At 42.4% G+C, this 25,263-nt stretch overlaps 1 protein-coding gene and 1 pseudogene across 2 annotated transcripts in view; both read right to left on the bottom strand.

Annotated features, from left to right (window-relative positions):
* Positions 1 to 23,567, bottom strand: part of Tsf2 (transferrin 2) — a 59,062-nt gene extending 35,495 nt beyond the window's left edge. The window contains exons 1-3 of one of the 2 annotated variants that reach the window (XM_075677350.1): positions 23,396 to 23,567; positions 12,439 to 12,705; positions 2,462 to 2,716 (exon numbers count right to left, since the gene is read on the bottom strand). In XM_075677350.1, coding sequence (XP_075533465.1) covers positions 2,462 to 2,716; positions 12,439 to 12,705; positions 23,396 to 23,450 — 577 coding nt within the window. In that variant the 5' untranslated portion in view covers positions 23,451 to 23,567. The remainder of the gene's footprint in view (positions 1 to 2,461; positions 2,717 to 12,438; positions 12,706 to 23,395) is intronic. The other variant, XM_075677351.1, reaches the window with a different exon arrangement.
* LOC142566196 (uncharacterized) lies at positions 17,463 to 20,254 on the bottom strand (annotated as a pseudogene).
* Positions 23,568 to 25,263: the final 1,696 nt, after the last annotated feature.

Below are 25,263 nucleotides of genomic sequence, written 5' to 3'. Positions count from 1 at the left end.
AAAATACTTTGATATCTATGGCATCATGCTAGCACAACAGTGCTGTGGTTCGGTAGTAGAAACCTTGCCTCTCTTTTTTCACTAATAATCAAAGGTACCCACAACCATCCGGAATGTGTCTTGAGATTATTGTGCTGATGGAAAGATTGTGACTCACGATGATAGGTACAAGCATAATTTTATTCCTTAAATATAGAATTATATTTTTAAATTGGCACTGAAACTTTCACAAAAAATGATGTGGGGCAACTCTCTGCAGTGAAACATGTCATTAGGCCCTTGAAAACCAAGTCCAATCTTAAATAAATGTATAGGCCTCTGTTTGTTTCAGATGTTATATCAATAAGTTTACATAAATGTTTACTTCCTAATATTGCAAATTATGTCTATTTACCTGTGTATTTAGAATCTAAAAATAGTTTATTGATAAGTGGCCCTGCCTGTGCACAAGGAAGCGGAGCCATTAATTGACAGAGCGCTGATGCGGTTGCCTATGAGTGATGAAGCAGATCTCGAAGAATGCTTTTGCACCAAAAGTGACTGCAGTCCCAGAAACACGTCACGACTGCCATGCTGTGACTGTTTTTATGACTGCAATAGCAGCGTTTCATAATACAGCTATTCTGCTGCTTAACCTGCCTGTTTCTGTTGTGTGCTATCGCCACTGATATCAGTTATCACTGTTGCATGTGCCCGTACACAGTAACTAGAAGAGACTTTGCAGATTAAAAATTACACTTTACAAATTTCCAGATGCTTCCCAAGTGAATACTGCAGATATAGATACTTCATATAAGTGGCTTTCCATCGTGCCAAGGGGAGTACTCGAAAATCAATCGCCAGTCCCTTGAACCTCTTTTTACTAAATAAATGCAAAGCATGTCTGAAAAAAAAATACAGTAGAATTTAATTAATGCTGCTCTTTATTGTCCTTTTGTGCCAATATGCCAAATGTTAATTGATGCCTATGTAAAATTATGGTTGAAATACATTACATATGGCTGCCGCTTCACACCATGCAGGAAAATGCAGGGCTCAAATCAGCAGACTAAAATGTTCTGCAACTTGTGCACTCTTATAAGTTACTTGCAATGTTGTCATGCTACTGATGAAAATGAGAGCATATCTACAGCATGCGACATGAGCGATATTTTGCATATAAGCTATTAATTTAATATTAATTGCACGCAAAAATTGAAGAAAATTATTCAGATGCTTTCTTTTTGCACTAGTACCCACCAGGCAGAACAGAATGTAGCTCGATTGTTCATATCATGTCAGAAGCTCCATACAAGTCTCTTTAGAACGCACATGACAGTACTGCATCTTTTGCATGTATAACCTGCACCAAAAACGTAGAAAATTCACCAGTAAAGTTGGGGCACAGGTTATATGCGAATTTCACCTTCAGGTGTGGCCTCACGGCAGCATGGCAGGCGCTGCTGTGAAGCCACACATCAAGGAAAGGTTCTCCGCAGCCTTAAAATAACTCTTTGCACCCTTTGGGCGTTACCTTGTCCCACAACAATAATCATCATTTGCATTGCTTGCATTTTCTTTATTGAAAACTCTGCACTTACTACTTTCCTGTCAAGAACTAAATGTCACACTGATAATGCGCATGCCATTTGTGACCCGGAAATACTGTGCGCACAGCATTAAAGGAAATGCGGGCAAGATGTCAATTATTGTTGTGGGACAAGATAAGCCCCAATGGGTGCAAACTTCTTTAAGAGTGCGTGATTCAAAGTTTTGTTATCTCCTAGAAAGCCCCACCCGACTCACATCACGTGACTGATCATCCGCGATCACATCCATCGTGCGATTCCAGCTATATCAGCATGGCCGAAGAGGGAGGAACACAGAAGCTGGACAAAGATACGATGTGGACGAGTTGTGCATCCATGAATGGAGACTGCTTTTGTAATGATTTAAGCATTATTGTAGTAGTTATTTACAAGGGTTATATGCACTTTTTTTTCTTTTCTTGGGCTGTTGTTATTGGGGGTGCTGTAGGTATATGCAGTGGTGGTTTAAGCGCGGAAAAATGTAACTATTATTAAACTTGCTTTACAAACATTTGATCATTTTTCTTGTACTTGCATGGTCACTTACTGGATCATTCGTCAAGAAAAAAGTGCAGAGTGAGCTCACTGATCACATATATTTAAATGAGCAGTTGACTGTTAATCAACAAGTTAGACACGAACTGCATTTATCCACACAACACCTTTAAATAAATAAAAAATAATGTCGTAAATTGGTTGTGCAACCACTAATACAGCCATGAACCTACTCAATAACTAAACACTATGTTTTGTAACAGCCTCTTTGCTTATCATGTCTTCTTCACATACAGGCCAGAACAAGACAGTGAACACAACATACACTGTGGATTCGTGAGACTGACCCCACAGGTTCAGAATATCTTGGCATGCACAAAAATAAAGTTTGGGCAAACCTGTTGGGTTGTGCTTATCAATCAGAGAGTTTGGTGCACAGCTTGGGCCAAAGAATGAAGCAGCACTTTTGACAAGGTTGTTGCAGTCAGTTACTTCAAGGACGTTCTCATGGATCAGTGTCGCCATGGGAACCACCCAGCCGGCCATGTCACCCACACTGGTAAAGCAGACAGACTTGTTCCTCAGATCATTCAGTGAGCGAAACTCGGACCGGGCGTGAATGATAGCCACCGAATAGTAGCCAGCGTCTCTATCTGAAAAGTAAACAGTTAAAATGCGTAAGAAGTATGCAAAGCAGACAAAATGAGAGCCGACGTGACATTTTCCAGAAATTTTGTAAGTCCAAAAAATAAAAAAAAAATTATGCAGATACTACACACTGTGGGAAGTGACGCCATGTTAGGCATTTGCAAGTAGCTGGCTAACCAGCATCGTTTGGGATTCTGCACAGCATTATTATTCAGAAAGACAAACACATTTGCTCAAGGTGAGCACTGTGCATGTGACAACAGCAGCAAGGTGATGATGGCAACGACAACAGTATGAAAGTGGTGGCGTGGGATGACGATTGACTTTTTTTTTTTCGCTCCAAGGAACAAACGTTACAATTTGACCTGGGCTGATCCCAAAGGCGGTACAATGTAACACAGCATCTACATAGTGCTAGCTGCAACGACACAAGAAGCAAGCAAGATTTTGTACATCACTAGACAGTAGAGAGGTTTAGCTTGTCCGGTATTCGGGTAAACGGGAGTGGCCTGCATGGTGTAGCCTCCTGGTGGCACAGAGAACCAAGTGTATTTTACTTTGCTGCAGGAGTAAATTTTTTGCATCAACACGATTACGCCAGTGTCAAAAATTTACACCAGCAGTGAAGTAGAATACACTTAGTTAATGCAATATTAGCTGTTCTGTCTCTTTGAGCTCTGTGCCACCAGGTGGCTGCACCATGCTGGCCGCTCACGTTTACGCCTCTGCCCCAACGTACCATCCGCCAGCGTTTACCCAAATACCGGACAAGCTAAGCCTCTCCAGTGTCCACGAATGTGGATGTGGGGTAACCCCTTGTGCCTTTGTCCACCTCGCCTTGACTTCAGACTTTGTGAGCCATGTTGAGATCGACAACTGGCATCAATTTAAACATGCCAACGGCTATCCTCCCAAGCGAAATGGTAGGTTCTGCAAAAGTAACAGTTTACAGCAGTGACGATGTGGTAGTCAACGTAGGAGCCGCTGATGGGCAATGCTGCGTCGGTGGTGTGCTGTTGCAGCTTTTGGACGTAACAGCCAGGAAAAAAAAAAAAAGTAGCAGACGAGAAGCTAATATGCATGTCCCCAGGGATTGGTGTTACAGAAATTAACTCTTTCCCTACCACACAAATTGGGCATCGTTAGCCCGCTAACGATGGCTTGAAACACTGTTTTGAGAGCTTCTGCACCGCTCATGGGTACACTGTGCTATTGGATGTGAAAGAGGAGAACTATACTTTTGTTTTCTAAGCAATTAGATTTCTTCCCCGCCAGACGGTGATTTTTGAACGCTCTACAAAGTTTTGCGATCGTCAAAATAGAAAGCAAAAATGGCCACCTGCTATCGATGGTTTGAAATGCCGCTTTTGAGACCTTCTGCGCCGCTCATGGACACACTGTGCCATTGGACATGAAGGAGAATTGTATTTTTGTTTTATAAGCATTTTGATTTTTTTTCCCCCCAGTCAGTAATTTTTGAATGTGCTCCGAAGTTTCGCGACCGCCAAAGTGGAAAGCAAAAATGGTTGCCTCCAGGAGTGGCGTGCACGCTTGGAAAGATTGCAGATCTCGTGCTTCTGCTGCGCCTGCGGCTGATTTTATCGATTGATCGAGCAGCTGAGTCTGAGGATGCTGCCTTTTCGCCAGACTTTGACTCTGAGAGCGACGACGATGCAAAACAGCCCGAAACACCGGTAGCCGCAGACCGGCACACCCAACTGTAGAGCTTGCAATTAAATTTTTGTAGTATAGTACTTGTTCAATGAAAAAATTTGAATTTTTTCTGGAAATAGTGCTTATTAGAGGGCAATACATTTTGTATATCTCATAATTTTTTAAATATATTTTTCTTAGTAGGTACAAGGCTGTCTTTACAAACTTTGTTCAGTTTTATTCCACAATTTTGATTCTGGCAATTTATATCTTTTTTTATGACATGCATCTCATTAATAAAACTTTTATGCCTGAAAAGTGCATTTGTTCTGCTTTTTGTTTATGTATTACATAAAATATTGAGTGCAGTAGTTACTCCAGAAAAAAAATCTGACGTAACCTACAAAAGACACTTTCCCCATGGTAGGGTAAGAGTTAAGAGCTGGGAAAAATTAATGAACAGGAATGTATCATGGACATTCCGTTTAATGCAACCATGAATACAACGAGAGAGGAGACTTTTGACAATTAGGAAAACAGAAAATAATATGAATATCACTTGTGATGCTTAATCCAAATGTAGCTGTGCACTCTCAATAATTATGATGATGATAATGATAATAATAATAATAAAATACTCTGACATAATGTGACGCACGATCCATTCCAGCAATGGGCGCCCATGCAGAAACATGTACTAGGATTCATATGGTCTTGCACAGAGTTGGCTGGTTTGGCGTTTTACCAGTTTGTGCTGTTACCCTTATTTTGCCTACTTTTCCTGCTTGCGCTTCCTCAAAGACCCCCCCCCCCCCTTCCCATTCTGTATCCTCTTTAAAGGGACCCTGAAACACTTCTTAAACTATTTAGGAAAATGTTTCTGATCTGAAGACGAGGCTACCGTGAACATGTGAGCGAAATATTATTGCACTGAATGCAGCAGGGAATTTAAAATCTCGTGTCAAAAACAGTGAAAAATCACTTGCTCCTTTCTTCACTATGTTGTCAGCAGCTATGTCACAAGCAACCAAGTAGCCAACCAACTGGTATCGGCAGATTTCATGATAGTGAGAACATTTTTAATACTATAATTGCTACTTTTTAGTTAAATAAGTGAAAAGATACCTGTCTGCAATCTCACAAAGACCAATAAAGTACTTCATCTTTGCACTTCTGGTCTACGCATGACAGTTGCGCATAGCTGCGTTTGCTGTGCATGGCGAGATCGCCTCAGCTTGCTGCATAGTGTAGATACTGCAGCCACCACGGGGTGCTGTGACAAGCCCTCTCACCAGCAAGACGCTCCGTAACTGCGTGCTCTGACTGGTCTCTGTAACTGACGTAGCTCCAGGTGCCCAAGTGCCCATCTCGTTTTGGGAGAGTACCATGCATGCCTGAACCGAAAGTAGCGTCATAAAGAAAAAAATAAATAAAAATGCCCAACTTTTGGGCAGGGCCATGCCTCCTTGCCATCCCTCCTGTTTAGCTTCCAGCCCGATAGTGCAGACAAAAGGAGAGAGAACACCACACATTGGTGCAATAACGACCCCTAGGTCCGCTTATAGTTCATTCATTCATTCATTCAAATAACTTTATTAGTGCCCTGCAATTTGGTGGGGTGGGCCTGGACCCCGCCTAGGTTTCGGCCAAGGGTTGTTGGCCCTTGGCGGCTTCTTCGGCTTGAACGGCCCAGAGTTAGTGCTGCAGGTCCGAGCTGAGCAACGCAGACTCCCAGCGCGCGCGGAGGCTGTCGCTGTTTGAGGCTGCATCACCGTTGTCGCTTATAGTTGAAGGATTAGAAACATTTTTGCAGCAGGAGATTTGTGGGGCGACGTCACTTAATAGTGCAACCATTTTATTATTACTTAGAAAAGTGTATGAGGGCCCCTTTAGACAGCTGGGCTAGGGATGCCAACTGTTCTAGATCAGCTATCGTGAATTATGTGAAAGGCCTCAAGACGTGACCTGACCCTACCAAGACATAGTCAAACCTCATAATAAAGTCACATTTGACATGAAAATACCTTCATTATTGATATTCATTATAAGCATACAAGTTGAATGAGGCAAAAAATTCAAAAATTTCAGATATTACTGAATTCAATAATTTGTTATATCTTTGTTTACTATATTGAGGTCCCATTGTATTTGTCCCTCATCCAGGCCTTGTGAGACTCAGAATTGGATCCCCCTTAACAAATGAACAAAATGCAGCTTGAAAGTATCAAAGAATCATCCTTAACTATGGAGTGATTGATATTTGTCAGTGTAAGACATGCTCCAGCAAACAAGGTATTTGCTATCATGAAGAAACGAGGAGAAAGGGGGTTAACTGAGGGGCCCAATTTTTATTAGTCATAAGAATCCAACGAATACCGACACCAATGACAACATAGCGGAAATTACGTGTGCTTAATAAATAAAAGAAAGAAGCGATAAATTAATGAAAATTAAAGTGGATGAAAAGACAACTTGCCGCAGGTGGGGAACGATCACACAACCTTCGCATAAATGAAATAAAGCAGAAGCACTGATGTGCAAAACACAAGCACTGATGTGCATGTGAGTAGCAGCATCACAGTGACCAGGGCTAAAGTGAGTAGCTTTTATTTTAGTACTTATTAAAAAAAATTAAAAATGATATATTTGAAGAAACATTCAAATTATACTAAAACTGAGAAATCCAAAACAACAAAATATATGACATTCTGAATCCCTTGGCGAGCTGTGGGTTATGACAATGACAGTGATCTCAAGCAAAACTGGCCGAGTGCCAACCATAGGGCAGTGCTCCGCAGATCACTAGGAGCCAATCATGTTGGCTTGAAGAGGTTGGGCCATAAAAAGGCCGACCTAGGTTGCCAACCACATCGGCAGTGGCTCAGTTACAGATGCCAGCACAGATGTGTTGGACTGCATAATGCCAAGCACGAAAGTTTTGGCTGGCTAGAGACGTTGGCTTCATGCTGGCCCTTCGCTGCTGACTGATCATATCGGATGCACCATCCACCGCCAACTTCTTTTTTCCTCTTCTAGAAGAGTTATTGGTAGTTGAAAAAGCACTTAATTCTGCTACAGGTGAGCATGTGCAGCGCAGCGCCTATGGGGGAGCGAAAAAGTAGAGAGCAGCAGGCCGCCTCCACCATCTGTGGCAGTCAGGTCAGGCAGCATTCATGGAGAAATAACTGGCAATAGGCAGGCGCATAGACGGTGACTGTTTCTTTTGTCTTCTGTTTCCCTTCTTTTCTCCTCTTCTGTCCAACGTCCAATGAGAGCCGTATAGAGATAAGGGGGACTGGGGGACCTTTTGGCGGGAATAAGCATTCTGTGGCTGCTTGATTGGCGCAGCTTTGGATGGTTTCTTTGGTGCTGCACTTCTTGTTTGTGAGAAATTAGCTTTGAATATGCATGTGAAATTTCCACCCTGCAGATTTTCACCTGCTATGGACCTCCACATTTACATGTACGATGAGTAAAACGAGAACAAGGTGAAAGCTGAAGCCAACGTTTCGACAAGTGGACTTGTCTTCTTCAAGGCCTTGAAGAAGACAAGTCCACTTGTCGAAACACTGGCTCTAGCTTTTACCTCGTTCTCGCTTTGCTCATTGTTTTGAATTTCCACCTCCCTTCTTCCCCGTTTCCCCTATGTTTACATGTTTACACATCTTATTTATGCTATTCGAGCCTATATCTTTTAGAGTTAACTTGGAGAGAAAGTGTTTTAGTATTGTTGAAGCTACGTTTCTTGATTTTGAGAGCTCATCTGCACCTCTTGATCTGTTGAAATCGACATGTTCTAAATTCAATGCTTTGCACTTTTTGCAGCAGCACTCTATGTGCAAGGGTTCCTATGCTAGAGCTTGTCAGGTAAGCAAAGGAGACTCGGTACATCGTGATTCAATGGAGCAATGATTTGTGGCATGCAATGCCCATCGTGTGCTATTTGCCATGCGCACGATATATATACATTGCGGTCGTGGTGACACATGTAAGATAATTTGAAGAAAGGTGAATTTATTCTTGCTCATGTCAGATTTTTCCTATGCTTATTTTGAAGCTAAATAACGAGACTGCTTGTGCATATGCGATGCGTATTTAGTGTTTGTAATGAGAAATCGCGTATTTATCAAAACATGCTCCTCAGTACAATGCCTAAAGGGTTATTGAGAGACTACAATGCATCTGGTCCAATATTCAACACCCAAACAATAGTTATACATGATGTTCCATTTCTGAAACATACATAGTACATGTCTTTATTTCAGATGTCAGAGCAGTACCATTGCAGAAGCAGTCAAGTGACCTGGCTGTACAGTTTTCTAGTGAATTTGTGGCTTTTATGAAATCCCAGGAAGGACGCGCTCAAATGCCCGTACAAAACTGTGATTGATTAATTCACATCTTTATGTTTGACCCACCCACTAAACTACTATCACATCATTCCAAAACAATGTTTTCCCATTTCTGTTGCGTTTGTATCTAAATAATTCAATAAAACTCGATGAAAAATCAACTGCAGTGATATTTTGTCAACAAAGCGCTTGCTTTTTATAGCAAGAGCTTTAAGACATAATCGCGTGCATGAATTAAATAGGGAATTGTACAGGATGTCTCTTCTTATGTCAAAAAATTTTCTTTAAATCAATGTTGCCGATACCAGCATTACATCATCATCATCATCATCATCATCATCAGCCTGGTTACGCCCACTGCAGGGCAAAGGCCTCTCCCATACTTCTCCAACAACCCCGGTCATGTACTAATTGTGGCCATGCCGTCCCTGCAAACTTCTTAATCTCATCCGCCCACCTAACTTTCTGCCGCCCCCTGCTACGCTTCCCTTCCCTTGGGATCCAGTCCGTAACCCTTAATGACCATCGGTTATCTTCCCTCCTCATTACATGTCCTGCCCATGCCCATTTCTTTTTCTTGATTTCAACTAAGATGTCATTAACTCGCGTTTGTTCCCTCACCCAATCAGCTCTTTTCTTATCCCTTAACGTTACACCTATCATTCTTCTTTCCATAGCTCGTTGTGTCGTCCTCAATTTGAGCAGAACCCTTTTCGTAAGCCTCCAGGTTTCTGCCCCATAGGTGAGTACTGGTAAGACACAGCTATTATATACTTTTCTCTTGAGGGATAACGGCAACCTGCTGTTCATGATTTGGGAATGCCTGCCAAACACACTCCAGCCCATTCTTATTCTTCTGATTATTTCCCTCTCATGATCCGGATCCGCCGTCACTACCTGCCCTAAGTAGATGTATTCCCTTACGACTTCCAGTGCCTCGCTGCCTATTGTAAATTGCTGTTCTCTCCCGAGACTGTTAAGCATTACTTTAGTTTTCTGCATATTAATTTTTAGACCCACTCTTCTGCTTTGCCTCTCCAGGTCAGTGAGCATGCATTGCAATTGGTCCCCTGAGTTACTAAGCAAGGCAATATCATCAGCGAATCGCAAGTTACTAAGGTATTCTCCATTAACTTTTATCCCCAATTCTTCCCAATCCAGGTCTCTGAATACCTCCTGTAAACACGCTGTGAATAGCATTGGAGATATCGTATCTCCCTGCCTGACGCCTTTCTTTATTGGGATTTTGTTGCTTGCTTTATGGAGGACTACGGTGGCTGTGGAGCCGCTATAGATATCTTCCAGTATTTTTACATATGGCTCATCTACACCCTGATTCCGTAATGCCTCTATGACTGCTGAGGTTTCGACTGAATCAAACGCTTTCTCGTAATCAATGAAAGCTATATATAACGGTTGCTTATATTCTGCACATTTCTCTATCACTTGATTGATAGTGTGAATATGGTCTATTGTTGAGTAGCCTTTACGGAATCCTGCTTGGTCCTTTGGTTGACAGAAGTCTAAGGTGTTCCTGATTCTATTTGCAATTACCTTAGTAAATACTTTGTAGGCAACAGACAGTAAGCTGATCGGTCTATAATTTTTCAAGTCTTTGGCGTCCCCTTTCTTATGGATTAGGATTATGTTAGCGTTCTTCCAAGATTCCGGTACGCTCGAGGTCATGAGGCATTGCGTATACAGGGTGGCCAGTTTTTCTAGAACAATCTGTCCACCATCCTTCAACAAATCTGCTGTTACCTGATCCTCCCCAGCTGCCTTCCCCCTTTGCATACCTCCTAAGGCTTTCTTTACTTCTTCCGGCGTTACCTTCGGGATTTCGAATTCCTCTAGACTATTTTCTCTTCCATTATCGTCGTGGGTGCCACTGGTACTGTATAAATCTCTATAGAACTCCTCAGCCACTTGAACTATCTCATCCATATTAGTAATGATATTGCCGGCTTTGTCTCTTAACGCATACATCTGATTCTTGCCAATTCCTAGTTTCTTCTTCACTGTTTTTAGGCTTCCTCCGTTCCTGAGAGCCTGTTCAATTCTATCCATATTATACTTCCTTATGTCAGCTGTCTTACGCTTGTTGATTAACTTCGAAAGTTCTGCCAGTTCTATTCTAGCTGTAGGGTTAGATGCCTTCATACATTGGCGTTTCTTGATCAGATCTTTCGTCTCCTGGGATAGTTTGCTGGTATCCTGCCTAACGGAGTTACCACCGACTTCCATTGCACACTCCTTAATCATGCCCACAAGATTGTCGTTCATTGCTTCAACACTAAGGTCCTCTTCCTGAGTTAAAGCTGAATACCTGTTCTGTAGCTTGATCTGGAATTCCTCTATTTTCCCTCTTACCGCTAACTCATTGATCGGCTTCTTATGTACCAGTTTACTTATCAGTTTACCAGTTTACCAGTTCTTATATACCAGCATTACACTACTTTCTAAATAAGGTACTGCAGAAGTTGCTAATTGACAAGATCATGCCAATTATTTCGTTAATTAATAGCTTTAGTGCACATGTCGCAATGGTGGAAATAAGCCGATTAACATGCAGGGACTATTCAGATGGAACTAATTTTGTAACTAGTACCAGTTTCAAGATATATGTCAAAGTGTGTGGTAAAGTGCATTGGAGTCAGCTATTTTACTGATGCACTGCGAATATACGCAATGCTCGAAGGTAGTAATTAGGACACCAATTCATTTCGCTGAATTTGGCTCTGTATATTTCGAAACTGGTAGGTCCTGCATGTTGACAGTCTCTAATTCCACCGTTAAGGAATGTGCCCTAAAACCATTAATTAAAAAGGTAATTAGGACACTTTTCCAATTAAATACTTCTGCACTCGCAACTTATCCAGAATGTAATGTTCACCAGTTAAGGTAACCCAGATGAAGAAGCAGAATATGCTGGTATCTGCAACAGGGGCTTTAAAAAAATTAACATAAGAAAAAGCACTCTGTGCACATGACACAAGAAAAGAACAAGAAAGAAAGCCTTGTTATGAATACTGGCAAAAGAATGCTGGCCAACGCACAAGCCACACTGTCAGCCTAATGCCATCTGTCGATCGCCTGCCAGTGGTCAGCAAATGAGCTGGCCATTTGCAAAAACCACAGCTGGCCTGACCCACATGGCCAAGATCGGGCCGTCTGTTTTCAACTGGTCATGGGCATCAGCCTGATCTTCTGCTAAGCCATTTTTTTTTTTTTTTTGCTTGGGATCATGCCCGTTTTTGCCATAAGGTGTTTTATTAGCATGATGGCAATAATCAGTTATGTGAGTGACACAAGGCGGACACACTCTTCTTGAATCATATACTGCACAGCAGAAACAACATAATAAAAATCCAAGAACTCAATTGTTCAATGGCAAATCTAAACTGGCAGTAGCTGGACCAAGAAGAAAGAAGAATGGGGAGCGGCAGTGTGTCAGTGTAGTATGTAAGGTGTAATAGCGCTGCATGAGTAGAGACTTCAACCATAACTTCTATGAACAATGAAAGGAAGGGAAAAAATGAAGACAGTGACAAGTACTTTATGGTTGTTGACTACTCTGTTGATACAAAATGCTATAAGAGGATTATTATGGGAGGCTGTAAAACTTGCACTGCAGCTTCTACAGGCATTCTAATGGCTTCCTACAGGAACATCTTTATTGTGAGAAATGCTACTTCACAGAATACTTCCAAGACATTACTTACCTCTGCCATAGCGTTCAGCCAGGATAGGGATAACACTGTGAAAACGCCCAGCCGTGTAGACCTCGCCAGGGTCAAGTTCCACCAGGTTGGCTTGACCATTATCCAGAAAATTCATGCACTGATCCTTGAATGCAGCCCGCTTGCATTTGAGTGTTAGAGAGAATAAGCGGCTTACACGCACTGCCTCAGCAAACTCTGTGCACTTCAGGTGTTCTGCATCACTAACAGTGCACCAGGTGACGTCATGTTGGCCATGGCTGGAAAGTGCTGCAACAAATGAAGTGGCTATAGCAAGCTACAGCTCCAAACAGTGGGTTCCCAAAGCAAACAGAACACAAAATCTTGCATAAAACATGACCTCTTTCACTACTTCTGAAGTAAACTGAATACAAAAATGTTGTGCAAAATATGATCTCTTTCAGTACTTCTGGTAATGAACCAGATTCAAAATGGGCTCTGGGCTCTTTGAAAAGCAAAATATAAAAGCATTAGTCTCATAATATATTTTTTAGCTGTGTACCCCTTTATTCTGCTAACCACGAATCCTTTGCAACAATTTTTCAAAAATAGGCTGAGTAAGAAGCAATATGCATTCAGTGCATAAAGCTACAGAGGCTGCATAGTATGACAAAACCCGACATGCACTTCTAGTACCACAAATTTTAAATTCCGTATGCGATAGCCAGCAATCATTTCTCATGCCAAGTTTGATAATGAAATGCAGTATGTAAGACTTAACTATATAGGTATTGGCAAGGCTGTCACCCACATGGTAGAAGCCACACAACAAAATGTGCAACACGTCTGAATTCAAATGAGACTGACAGCTGTTGTGTCAAGATCCATAGCACAAAGACGGGTGAATTGCATTAAATAGAAGCGACTGCCATAACAAAAAGGAAGCTGTCTACAATTAAATCTGCTCATACCAAACCCAAATACAACAAATTATGTCCTATAATAGACAAGCACAACACTTAGGCTGTAGCTATGGCTTATATTAGGTAGAACAATTGGCACACCACATTTATAGCTTACATGAAACTGGATATAAGACATACCAAACTTTGGAATTTGCCACAAACAAAGTGTGCCTACTTTAATTTCTTCCTGTGAAACCACCCCAAGGGGATGGCCGCATAATCCAAATTGAGAGACACATGGGGAGGTACAAATGCATTTCTTCCCGCTATGGAAGAAGTACTCGAGTTGAAATAACCTATGTGACTTAGCCCCCAGCTCTCCTACTCGCACTAGTGACAGGGCAACAGCAGGGATGTAAGGTTATTAATTTAGTGCTATGAATTCAGCCAACTGCAGATCGTTTCAAAGGTAAAGTTGTGTTCTCCGCACCTCATAAGGTTATAAAGCTGTGTAATCAAAGGAAATGTCGCCATGCAGTGCACATGTGTAACAAAAAGCAAAAAAGTTCATTTGTCACCTGTGCTAGCAATGTGGTTTATTGTATACCTCTTTCTTGTGGTAAACAGTATATAGGACAAACAGGATGCTATATCAACTACCGGTTAAGAGAACATTCAAACAATGTCAAGAAAATGGTGCACGATAGTTGGCTTCCATGTCACTGCAGTTCATGTGGCTGTGAACAGTTGTTTGCTCAATGTAATGTTGTTAGCAGAAGCGGTTATCAACTAACATATGAAATAATTGAGGCTGAAATGATTTCGCAATTTGGCTCTGGGTGTGAGAGCACGCCATCTGTACACTTGTCAGATAAGGAGTTAACCTTCCTAAGGGTGTGAATTGCACATGTGCAATGTGATGAGCCTTGGTTATAAACACAGTCTGCCAAAAAATAAAGCTTTTTGTTGGAAATTAGTGCTCATCTGTCATCTCATTTCTTCTGCCCTTGTGTATATCTGCACTGCAATTCACCAATAGAGGTGTCTGTTAACACAGTGCGGCTGGTGTACTCACTTTTGTTACAAATGCTGCCTTGTGTCATGTTTGGGAAGAGAATATTGCCGAGTAAACTAGCATGCTCTACCAAGAGAGGTCCAGTCAAGCAAAAGCTCCTCCATAGCCTAGAGAGGCTGATGTTACCATGTTGGTCCACAAAACATTAATGTTTCTGTCATGTGAAGTTTAATTAATACCTGTAACCTGAACCAAGAATGTTGACAAAGTAGTTCAAAGACCACAAAAATGAATGCATCTTTCAGTGAAAGGTTTCCGTAGTTGTCTGATGTCAAAGTAATGGAGAAAATCTGGGAAGCCACAGAAGAACACGTAAAGCATCCTTGCCTCCTCCAGCATCAGATGCAAATGTCAATAAGAATGGCTCAAAATAACTCTGGCTACAATCACAACTTGTATCTGCCTTCAAAATGCAATGGGACCATAATAGGCAGCAAAGCAGCCCTGAAAGCTAAAGATAAAATAAAAATTCTGCTAAATCTGCATGTTAAGTTTTACTGTACAACTCTTACATGGCCTTATGGTACACTGACTAGATCAGAAATATGGGCCACGCTTTATCAACATATTCAAGTACATCACCAGGTCAAGTCACTGAGCAATTAGTACTTAGTATTCAACTGTTGTCCATAATTATTCACACCCAAAAAATAACATTGGCAACTGTTGACAGAGATGCCGGGAGGTCAAGTATTTATTTCGACAACAACACGAACATAACAGACAGAAATGATTCAATGGCTTCGCTTTATAAAGGAAGCCTGGGTGCACTCGAGGCATGCCATTGGCTAGTGATGCAATAGCACACGTGAACAGTCCCCGCAAAAAATCAGCTACGCGGAACACAGTAACAAAGTAACAACTTTTGATAAACACTGCACCGATCCAACACTTCTCCACCACGATCTGAATCTGTCATATGTCAAACAATCTGGCTTCCGCTTATCACGAGCACTGCGCCTGGGTAGCACAGGCGAACCACCATTGCTCTGTTCTGACGTTGATGAACTTTGGTCTTCAAGTGCGAGTGAAGAACATCACTCCGATCCAACACTGGCAGGGTTGCGGTGGTTGCAAGGAAGCGCTCACTTTGTAGCAGGTCACTTGCAAGCAGTAAAGGTACATCTTTTCCTTTCACAGCAACACAGCAACAGCAGGCTTCACGCAAGAATGTTGCAAATGGTCCGCATGCATAAACTGTGTCTGTCCATCTGCCACCACAAGATATGTCATTGCCAATTTCACAGTCATGACCTTGCCTGATCGCCACTTTACCTGTTCTCCCTGTGCTGAACGCACCAACATGCTATCCCCAACAGGAAATACTTCAGTTGAACTCCTCCGCTTGTTTGCACTGCGTACAATCCTATTCGATTTGGCCCTTATTGCATCATGTAGATTTGGTTTTAATAACGACAACCTTATGACCAATTTCCTCCTCAAGAAGAGCTCAGCTGGTGTTTGGCCGGTGAATGTATGCGGCATTGTTCTATAAGTTAACAGAAAATTATTGATTTTGTGCTGTAGTGACCTGGAACTTTTATTCCTCTGATCTAGCAATTGCTTCACCAGCGACTGCTTCACTGTTTGGAGAGTACATTGTGCCGAACTGTTCAACTGACTATGATATGGTGGAGAAAACAAGTGCTTCACCCTGTTTGCCAACAGAAACTCTGCAAACTCTTTCACACGAAACAGCGGCCCGTCATCTTTGACTACTACTATGTCTGACCATAGGTCATGACTTGCGAACAACGAGCATACTGTATCGATTGTGCTTTGCGCAGTCATTGCTGTCATGATACTTATTGACGTCATGAATCTGCTGCTAAAAGGAACATCTTGTTTTCTTTGTCAGCAAAGTCTGGATTTACCCTCTCCCAAATGCTACTTGTGCACCACTTCCAAGATGAAAGCAGTGCCAGTGGGCCCACAGATTTTGTGCTTTCACAAATTTCACTGCTTCACAGTTTGTTCCAACCAGCTGTCTATCTGTGGCCACCAAACCAGTGAGTTTGCAAGTGCCTTCACCTTTGTGATGCCAATGTGCTGCTAATGCAACAAACACATAACTTCACCTTGAAGGGCCTGTGGTATCATAACTCTGTTGTTCCACACAACACAACCACAATGCACTGAAAGTTCAAATCGTCTCATGAAGAAAGGCTGATAAGTAATGTCAACAGTATGCAGCCATCCATGCCATACCATTTCATGAACAGCACCGAGAACTGGATCTTTCACAGTTTCACGCTCAATATCTTTCGCAGTTATGGGGAAGTTATTGACAGGCAAAAAATAAGACTTCTTCAGCTTCACCACTGGCTTCCGGCAATGGAAGACATGACAAGCCGTCTTCATTGGCTTTCTTTGCTCCTGCTCTGTGCAAAATGTAAAATTTGTAGTTTGCAAGAAAACTTCCCCAGCAATGCACACAAGCTGCAGCTACAGCATTTGTGTGGTGCTTTGCATCAAAAAATGACAGTGAGTGACTGATGATCAGTTATTACACTGAAACTGTGCCCCTACAGATATTTATGAAATTTCTTTACTTCATAAACAACTTTAAGAGCTTCTTTTTTCCACCTGCACATAGTTACATTCAGCAGGAGTACTCGTTCGCAATACAAATTCGATCGGTCGCTCTACGCCCTCAACCACGTGCGACAGCACTGCACCTAAACCGTAAGCAGAAAAGTCACATGTCAGTTGTATTTCCTTTGTCACACTATACAGTTCCAAATCCATGTCTGCACTGATCAAATTCTTATGCCGATTGAAACATGTGTTACACTAGCTCGACCATTTCCATGTGCTACCCTTGCGCAACAATTGGTGGAGGAGTTATAGCATGTTTGCTAGATCAGGCAGAAATTTGGCGTAGTAAATGCTAGGCCCAAAAATGCCTTTAGCTGAGTAACGTTGCTTGGTTTTGGTGCTTCTTGGATCGCCTTCACCTTTTCCACTGCTGGGTGCACGCCGTGCTTGTCTAGCTCGTGTCCCGAGTAACAAACACTTCCTTGAAAAATTAGCATTTTCCTGCATTTACATGAATTCCGTGCTTACTAAGTGCTTGGAGCACTTGCTTAAAAGGGCGATAGCACTCTGTCAGGTAACAGGTAGTCCCAGGGATGTTTCGTAAAACCTGCTCCATCACAGTCTGAAACACTACGGACATGCCTGCACAGCAATTGCCTGAACCTGAAAAGTCCCAGGTGCGTATTCTCTGTGAGCAGTTCCTGTGCCTGCTCATCCAGCTCAAGCTGCAGACACGCCTTTGACAAATCCAGCAAAGTGAACATGGTTCCTCCCACCAGTAATGTAAATATGTCCTCTGGTAAAGGCAGTGGATAGCGGTCGAGTTCAATACCCCGAGTGACCGTGACTCTGTAATTCCCACCTATCCTAATCCCTTTTCCTGTTTTCTTTTTACTAGCGGCTTAGCCCAAGTACTGTGCCAGACTCTGTACACCACACCAGTTTTCTCAAGGTCATGCAATTCGTCCTCCACTTGTTCGTGCCAAGCATGTGGTACTGGTCTCACCTTACAAAAGGTTGGCTGTGCATCACTTTTCATTGGGATGCTACCACTGAATCCTTGGATAAAACCATAGCCTAACTCAAACACATCACCGTACAGCTGTTCTAACCTCTTCTCGGCTTCCGTTATTATCATCTGCCTGCCATCCTGCACATTATCCACACAGCGTTGCAACTGCTGCACAGCATTGTGCAAGTAAACTTTTAGTGTCGTAATCTAATCGCAACCTAAAAGCGGCAGCATGCGAGCTTTATTTTCTTGATTTGCAATTACCAGAGGCAGATCGTAGCTTCGGTTCTGATAAGAAACAATGACGTTGTCTAGACCTTTCACTTTGAATGCAGTGCTATTGTGCACCCACCCATGCCTTTTGCATTGTAAACCTATGCACGTTGCCTTCAGAACACAGGTAGTTTGGAAAATTTTCATCAAAGTCTCTTTCAGACATTACGTTAACAGCGGCTCCCGTGTCTAATTCCATCGGAATATCCTTGCTGTTTACCTTTACTTTAAGCACAATCGGTGGGGAGCTATGAACGCTGTTTGTTGTACAAACTGAAAGCATGTCGGTTGCCAGCAAGTTCTCCTTAATTTTGTGCACAACCTCTGTTGCGCACATTTTCGCTACATGACCTGGCTTCAAGCATTTGAAGCACATACTTTTCAACACACTGGCACTCTTGTCACATCTATGAAAGGCGTGAACAGTGCATTTCCTCCATTGTTTCCTTGGACCGTCCTGGGGGGAACGCTTTTTGTTGCTAGCGGTCTTCTTGGTTGCGTGTCACCTGCCTTGCTGGTGACTTCATGATGCCAGTAAAGGTCGGCAAGACTGGCAGTTGACTCCTCCGGTAGCATTTCTCGGGTGTCTTTCTGACCCGTTTCCAAGGTAGTGGCGATTTGGCAGACTCGCTACCAGGTGACTTCGTCATTCGACAGGGCAAGAAGACGGCATCGAATCGAATCCGCACAGATTCCAGTAATCAGTTGATCCCGGAGCGCTTCTTCCCAAAATGTTCCGAACAAGCACGTCGCCGCCAGTCTTTTCAGCTCAACGATGAACTGTTTCAAGCTTTCGTTCGGCTCTTGCTTTTGCTAATAAAAGTGATACCATTCAGTTACCACTGATCGTTTTGGAGCATAGTGCTTTCGGCGAGCTTCTATAGCTTCTTCGTACTTGACCTCCGTTAGTTTTTTCGGCAGATGTCGGCTGCACAGAGTCATGTAAGCCTTTTCACTCATGGTTGTTAAGAAGACTTGCAACTTAGTAGGAAAGCGAATCAGAAAGTCTTTGCCCTTATTTGTTATTAGCCAAATTAAGGTACATACAGGTAATTACAAAAGTATGTACTATTCTATGTATCTTAAACTATTTTTCCACAAAGTCCCCATTCTCCCAAAGTCCCCAGACATTTGTCCCATTGCAGCATTAAATATGAGAAATACTGTCGTCAGTTAGCGACGCACGCAGCCTCCCCGAACGCTCACTGTCATGCAAGTCATCACAGTTTTTTGCAAACTCACAACACCACCACGTCACACTTCTCAAAGCTAGACACCTTTCCCCATACGTGGGCTGCATTTCCCTGTGCATTTTGATGGGCATTCGTCCCTTGGTCATGGAAAATGAACCCCACTTCGTGGCTCGAACACCATGGCCGTGTGAAGCAGAACTGCCATCTTTAACAATTGAGAGCAGAGCTGTGCCATAGAGCTACCGGCAGATAATGCCAGGCCAGTCCAAGAAAGGTCCACCGCTGGGAATGAATATGTTGACTTCGCATTTGCAGTCATAATTTGGTTTTAAAAAAAAAGGGGAGGGGGGGCAAAGACGGTTTGATTCGCCATCGTACTTGCATCTATTTCGTTGGTGGTTGCATACAGGTCAAACCTTTGCAGGTAGACATCGATATTGCCAGAGTCTGGACAGAACTCGGCCAAAGATTCTAGGTTGGTGGTCATCACTGATGTCCTCGCTTGTCCTGGTGTCGTCGTTTTTGTAGTCTCGATCATTTCCTCTGCACAAATGGTTCCATCCTCGTCGCCATGTTGACAGAGATGCCATGAAGTCAAGTATTTATTTCGAAAACAACATGAAAAATGATTCAGTGGCTTCATGTTACAAAGGGAGCCTGGGTGCAATTGAGGCATGCCATTGGCTAGCAATACAATAGTGACACATGAACAGTGACCACAAACATCAGATACACAGCGCACAGTAACAAAGTAACAACACTTGATAAACGTTCCACTGATACAACAGCAACATGGGTACAAGCATGGAAGAAGGACTTCAATGTATTGATGAAGCAGCGCACTTGAAATAGACATGTTCATGCACACATGAAAAAGGACGGATATATACAGGCACTGGACTGCAACTAGTTGCAACGCTGGACTGCTAGTTGCAGTCCAGCGCCTGTGTATGTCCTTTTTCATGTGTGCTTGAATGTGCCTATTTCAAGTGTGCTGCTTCATCAATATCATGGCCCACCAACCAGCCCATCAGTATCTGTTAAGTAAATTCAATGTATCCCAAAATAATGTAGTAAATAATGCCAGCAAAGATGTGGACATTGGAAGTGCCATTGCTTTGGTCAAGAGAAAAGGCAGTTCCAAGCTTATCCATGCACAATGCACTCTGCTACTCATATATAATATTGAACTTGAAGAAAACGCGAGCATTTCTGACATTATGAAATGTCAGAAATGAGGCATACTTTCACACAACACGAAAAAAATAAAGATTGCCAGGCATATATATATAAGGACAGAGTTACAGGATCTCATATAACAAGTACTAGCACAGTCTCAGTAATAAGAATCCACCAGCAATTTAAGAAAATGTAAATTTGGTCAGTAGGAGTGACATAAACTGAAACTTTTCATCATATTAACATTTCTCCCAAGAAACCTTATGATGGCCTCACTGAGAGGAACCTCAAATGGAACAAGTAAGCAAGTTAAAAACATAAGTTACGGCCAGTAAGTGAGTGAAACTAAAACTTCATTCCATTACAGAATTCCTCCCAACAAACTTGATAATTCAGGATGCTTTTGGGCATCCTATGTAAGCTCCATATAAATGCCTCAGTTGCTATATTTAGAGGGTCCTGGTAGCAAGTACTAAATCGAGGTAGGTATGACATAAAACTATTCCAATCTGTTTTTATTCCAGATCGGCCATTAGCCCTCTATGATAGGCCAGAATGGTTGGAGTCCAGTTCATGTGGGTGGGCGCCACACCCATATGCGCAGCGCCTGAAACATTTTGACCTATCACGGAAGGCTAATGGCCGATTTGGAATAAAAACAGATTGGAATAGTTTTACACTATACCGGCCCAGGTACACAACTGTCACATAAACATGAGTAGAATATGTGACAGCATTGTGTTATAATTTGAACATATAAAAAACATTCCACTCAAGTAGAAGCTGAAGACCCATACATTTGGGGGGGGGGGGGGGGAGCTTTTTATCGCGCAAAGTCCCAGTGTGATATCCATGGGATGTCCTTAAGATAGTGAAAACGTATATCTCCAGTCTACATTTGCCTCCAATGCCAGACACAGATATTGTGATATGATACGGAATCACAAGGACAAAGCATCTCCATTGGGAAGGGCTCAATGCAAGGGCACTTCTTTTTTTCTGAATGATACAAAATGCTCTACTTTGTCCACCGTGCAGTGTGATGTAGTACAGTAAATCTTCTTCCAATCCCAAATAATTCTGTGTGTTAAAAGCTAGGTTTTAGCCCAATCAAACAGAACATTGAATTTTAATTGAGTTTCACTGCACCTACAAATGCGAAAAATATTTTAACCATGCAAACAAAGTTGACTATCTCACAAGACATGTGATTGGAAAACACTATGACATTACGATTTGCATGATATAAATAATTACAGAAAGAAGTGGCAAAAGAAAGGGAAGATGAAGGAGAAGAAACAGAAAAAAAAGTTAGTTCTTTTTTCTAAAATACTTTGATGATATTAAGCGATTTTGCAGCAGAAGTATCTTTACATATCATGTAGCACATTTCAAGCATCATTATTTTCATTAGCACTTGTAACAAATGTGGCACCTGAAGGTGATATGTACAGCATTGATACTTTGTGGGCTCAAAAACAAATTACCTGATCACACTTTCATTAATTACTGCATGTGTGCTGTATGAGATACACATGGGACTCCTAATCCTATGTAATATGCTCAAGTAGTCAAATATGCTAGTGGTGAGCTTTTCCATCCTTTCATAACATAAGAAATGGCTGTCTATAGTCCTAAAAAGTAATATTATGGCAGTACCCAGCCAACAATTTTTAAATGCGAAGCATTTCTTGGCGAACGTTTGCCACTCTGACGGTATCTATTTAGCTGCCTACATCATGGTGCTCCCATGGTCGTTTCGTTAACTTGATATGTACCAAAATTGGTATAGCATGACAAGAGTATATGACAAACATAAATGATCGGTCACGACATGAATATCACGTGTGTCATATAGGTAATGAAACGAGCCGTCTACGTCTTGGTGCTCCCATGGTCGTTTCATTAACTTGGTATGTACCAAAATCGGCACAATATGAGAAGAGTGTGTGGCGAACATAAATGATAGGTCATGACATGCGTGTCATGTAGGTCATGAAACAGCCGCCTACGTCTTGGTCGTTTTGTTAACTTGGTACGCTCCCTGCACACTGCTTCGCGTAACATCGATTCCCACAGGGCGTGGGATCTGCCGTTTTTTTTTTTTTTTTACACATAAACTTCTTTCAAATACTTGCAAAGCTCCAGTGAAGTAGTCAAGCACGTTTTATTTTCACCGAAACAGTTCCTTGTGAACTTTATTATCTCCTTAAGCTCTTCAAAAACGTCAACCACGCATATTGTGTTTCACAAATAGATCGCGCAGAAGAACGCTAAAGCTCTAGAATTGCAATACAAGTTTGCAACAGCTTTTACTATGATCACAACGCTTCGATAGCGCTAATTTGCTGAAGCATCGTTTATGTTATGGTGTTATTTAGGCGCATTTAGCTTTACGCATACTTTCAACAACTGCAGTGATGACACCAAAGCCTAATCTAAAGTTACACAGCGTCAAGGGGTGACTGAACTGTTTTGCACAAGCCATAAAACGATCTCGTTGGCGAAGCATCACGAAGTGTTTGCTGAATACAACGAACAACGCGAGTTCGGCCCAAGAGTGCGAACACTCAAGTAAACAAGATCGTGCGTTAAGCGCGCACCTACGAGGACAAGAATATTTCATGACACGGCCAGAAGTCTTGCTCATCTAAAGACAGAAATGAACGAAACAGACCAAACTATGGGCAGTTAGTCACTCGACAAATATGTCAATAGCACAAGGTGTGGTTCGCATGATCGCCAGCTGAGGCGTCAGCAAAGGTGTGCCGAGGCTATCGGGCTCTTTTAAGGTGGTCAGGTTATGAAGGAACGACTTGCTTACCACAGAAGGCAACTAGCAGGGGCAAAGCTGATAGATACCTCGACAACGGCCACATATCCAACTTTGACGAACTGCTCAAACTTTACGCACGCGCATTCCGCAGAAGCGTTAACAGATAGGAGCGGCAGTAACGCATTCAAAAGGTGTGTCGCATCCGGTCGGCAGGTGAGCGTTTAAAATAAAGCAGGACCACTCATATTTAGAATTGTTCTCGTATATAATTACAGTTTAGGAGTTAAATTATATATTTTTACAGATAAGTAAAATGTGTTATAAAGACGACCCGTCAGCCTGTGTCAACCGTTCTTCATGCCAGGAGTCGCCCCAATCGAGTACATGGGCAAGATGTTCCCACAGAACACCTATACGGATGTTCCCTCGTAGATGTTCCCCATGGGTATTCTCACGTATTCTGTCGTTCTGTGCTGGCAGGTCATAGAACACAGGGCCCCGGTGCGCGAGCGCGTCGTATGCGCAGGTTGCTTTTAAACACGGGTTGCGCAGCATTGCCCGAGAAAAAAACCCATTCACAAAGTGCCTACTTTTAACGCGGATCATTACCACGGCTGGTAGTTGCAAGCGCAGCAGCGAGCGATTACGTTTACAGCTCTGAGTAACGTTCAGCATAGCGTTAAATAACGGGTAAATTTCCTTACAGTTGAACGAAAGCCACCTGTCTGCTGAACCTTTCATTACGCTTTTTTTCCGTTTCGAAAGGCTGTTTGGATACCTCGAAGCGAACTGAGCGCCTCGTCCATATATTCTTTTAATGTGCATGAATGGTTATCGAGTTCGTCCGTATAATTGTTCCTATATGTACCAGGCCATTCTTTGCGTCTCCCATAAAGAATAATATAATGGTTTCCAGCAAGTACGGACGCGAGCACAAGTAGGAACAGACAGGAACCAGCGTTGCCCTGTCCGCTTCTACTTCTTGTGCTCGCGTCCGTATTTGCTGGAAACCATTATACGTTCACCATGCACCAACTGGCCCAGCAAACTACTCTAATAAAGTAGAAGGATCGACATTTGGGCGAGTTGGTACTGGTTGAACATCTTGAAGGGGCAGCGCGAAAAAACGACGACAGAAGGCAGGAACACACAGGACAGCGCTGAACTCACAACTAACTTTATTCGAAGGCATACATACACTTAAGTACACAACCCATAGCCACGTGCTCTCCCATCCATGGCGTCATATCAGTGCGCAGGCAAAAACAAAAAAACACGCGAAACCATTTAATCTAATACTACGTTATGGAGCTGCTTAAAAATTCAAATTCACTATCATGCAAATTTATCGATGGCATGCTTACACAGCGCGACCCTTTTTTTCTGATATAGAAGGCCTCAATAATCTCCCTCGTAGTCTGATTTTTGTGTGTGAAAAGTATTGTGGTGTCTTTATATATTGGAGTGCACCCATGCTCAGAGCAATGCCGCGCGACATGCGAGTAGGCATTACCCGTTAGTGAGCGCCTATGTTCAGACAATCTAATATTGAGGCAACGACCTGTTTGACCGATATATGCGTGACCGCAGGAAAATGGAAGTTCGTACACAACTCCCATTCTACAGCGCACAAACGGGGACAAATGCTTAACAGTACAGCCTTTCCCAGCATGAGTGGAGGCAGCCTGGGCCAATTTCCTATCGATCTTACCACAAATTTTGATCAACTTGTTAGGAATGTAGCAGGCAGATTTGATATAAAGGTTGTTTTTTCTGCCCCTAACAAGTTGATCAAAATTTGTGGTAAGATCGATAGGAAATTGGCCCAGGCTGCCTCCACTCATGCTGGGAAAGGCTGTACTGTTAAGCATTTGTCCCCGTTTGTGCGCTGTAGAATGGGAGTTGTGTATGAACTT

This window comes from Dermacentor variabilis, unplaced genomic scaffold (assembly GCF_050947875.1).
Source record: "Dermacentor variabilis isolate Ectoservices unplaced genomic scaffold, ASM5094787v1 scaffold_12, whole genome shotgun sequence".
Classification (NCBI taxonomy): Eukaryota; Metazoa; Arthropoda; class Arachnida; order Ixodida; family Ixodidae; genus Dermacentor; species Dermacentor variabilis.
Note: the sequence above shows the minus strand (reverse complement) of the source record. Positions and strands in the feature narration are given on the sequence as shown.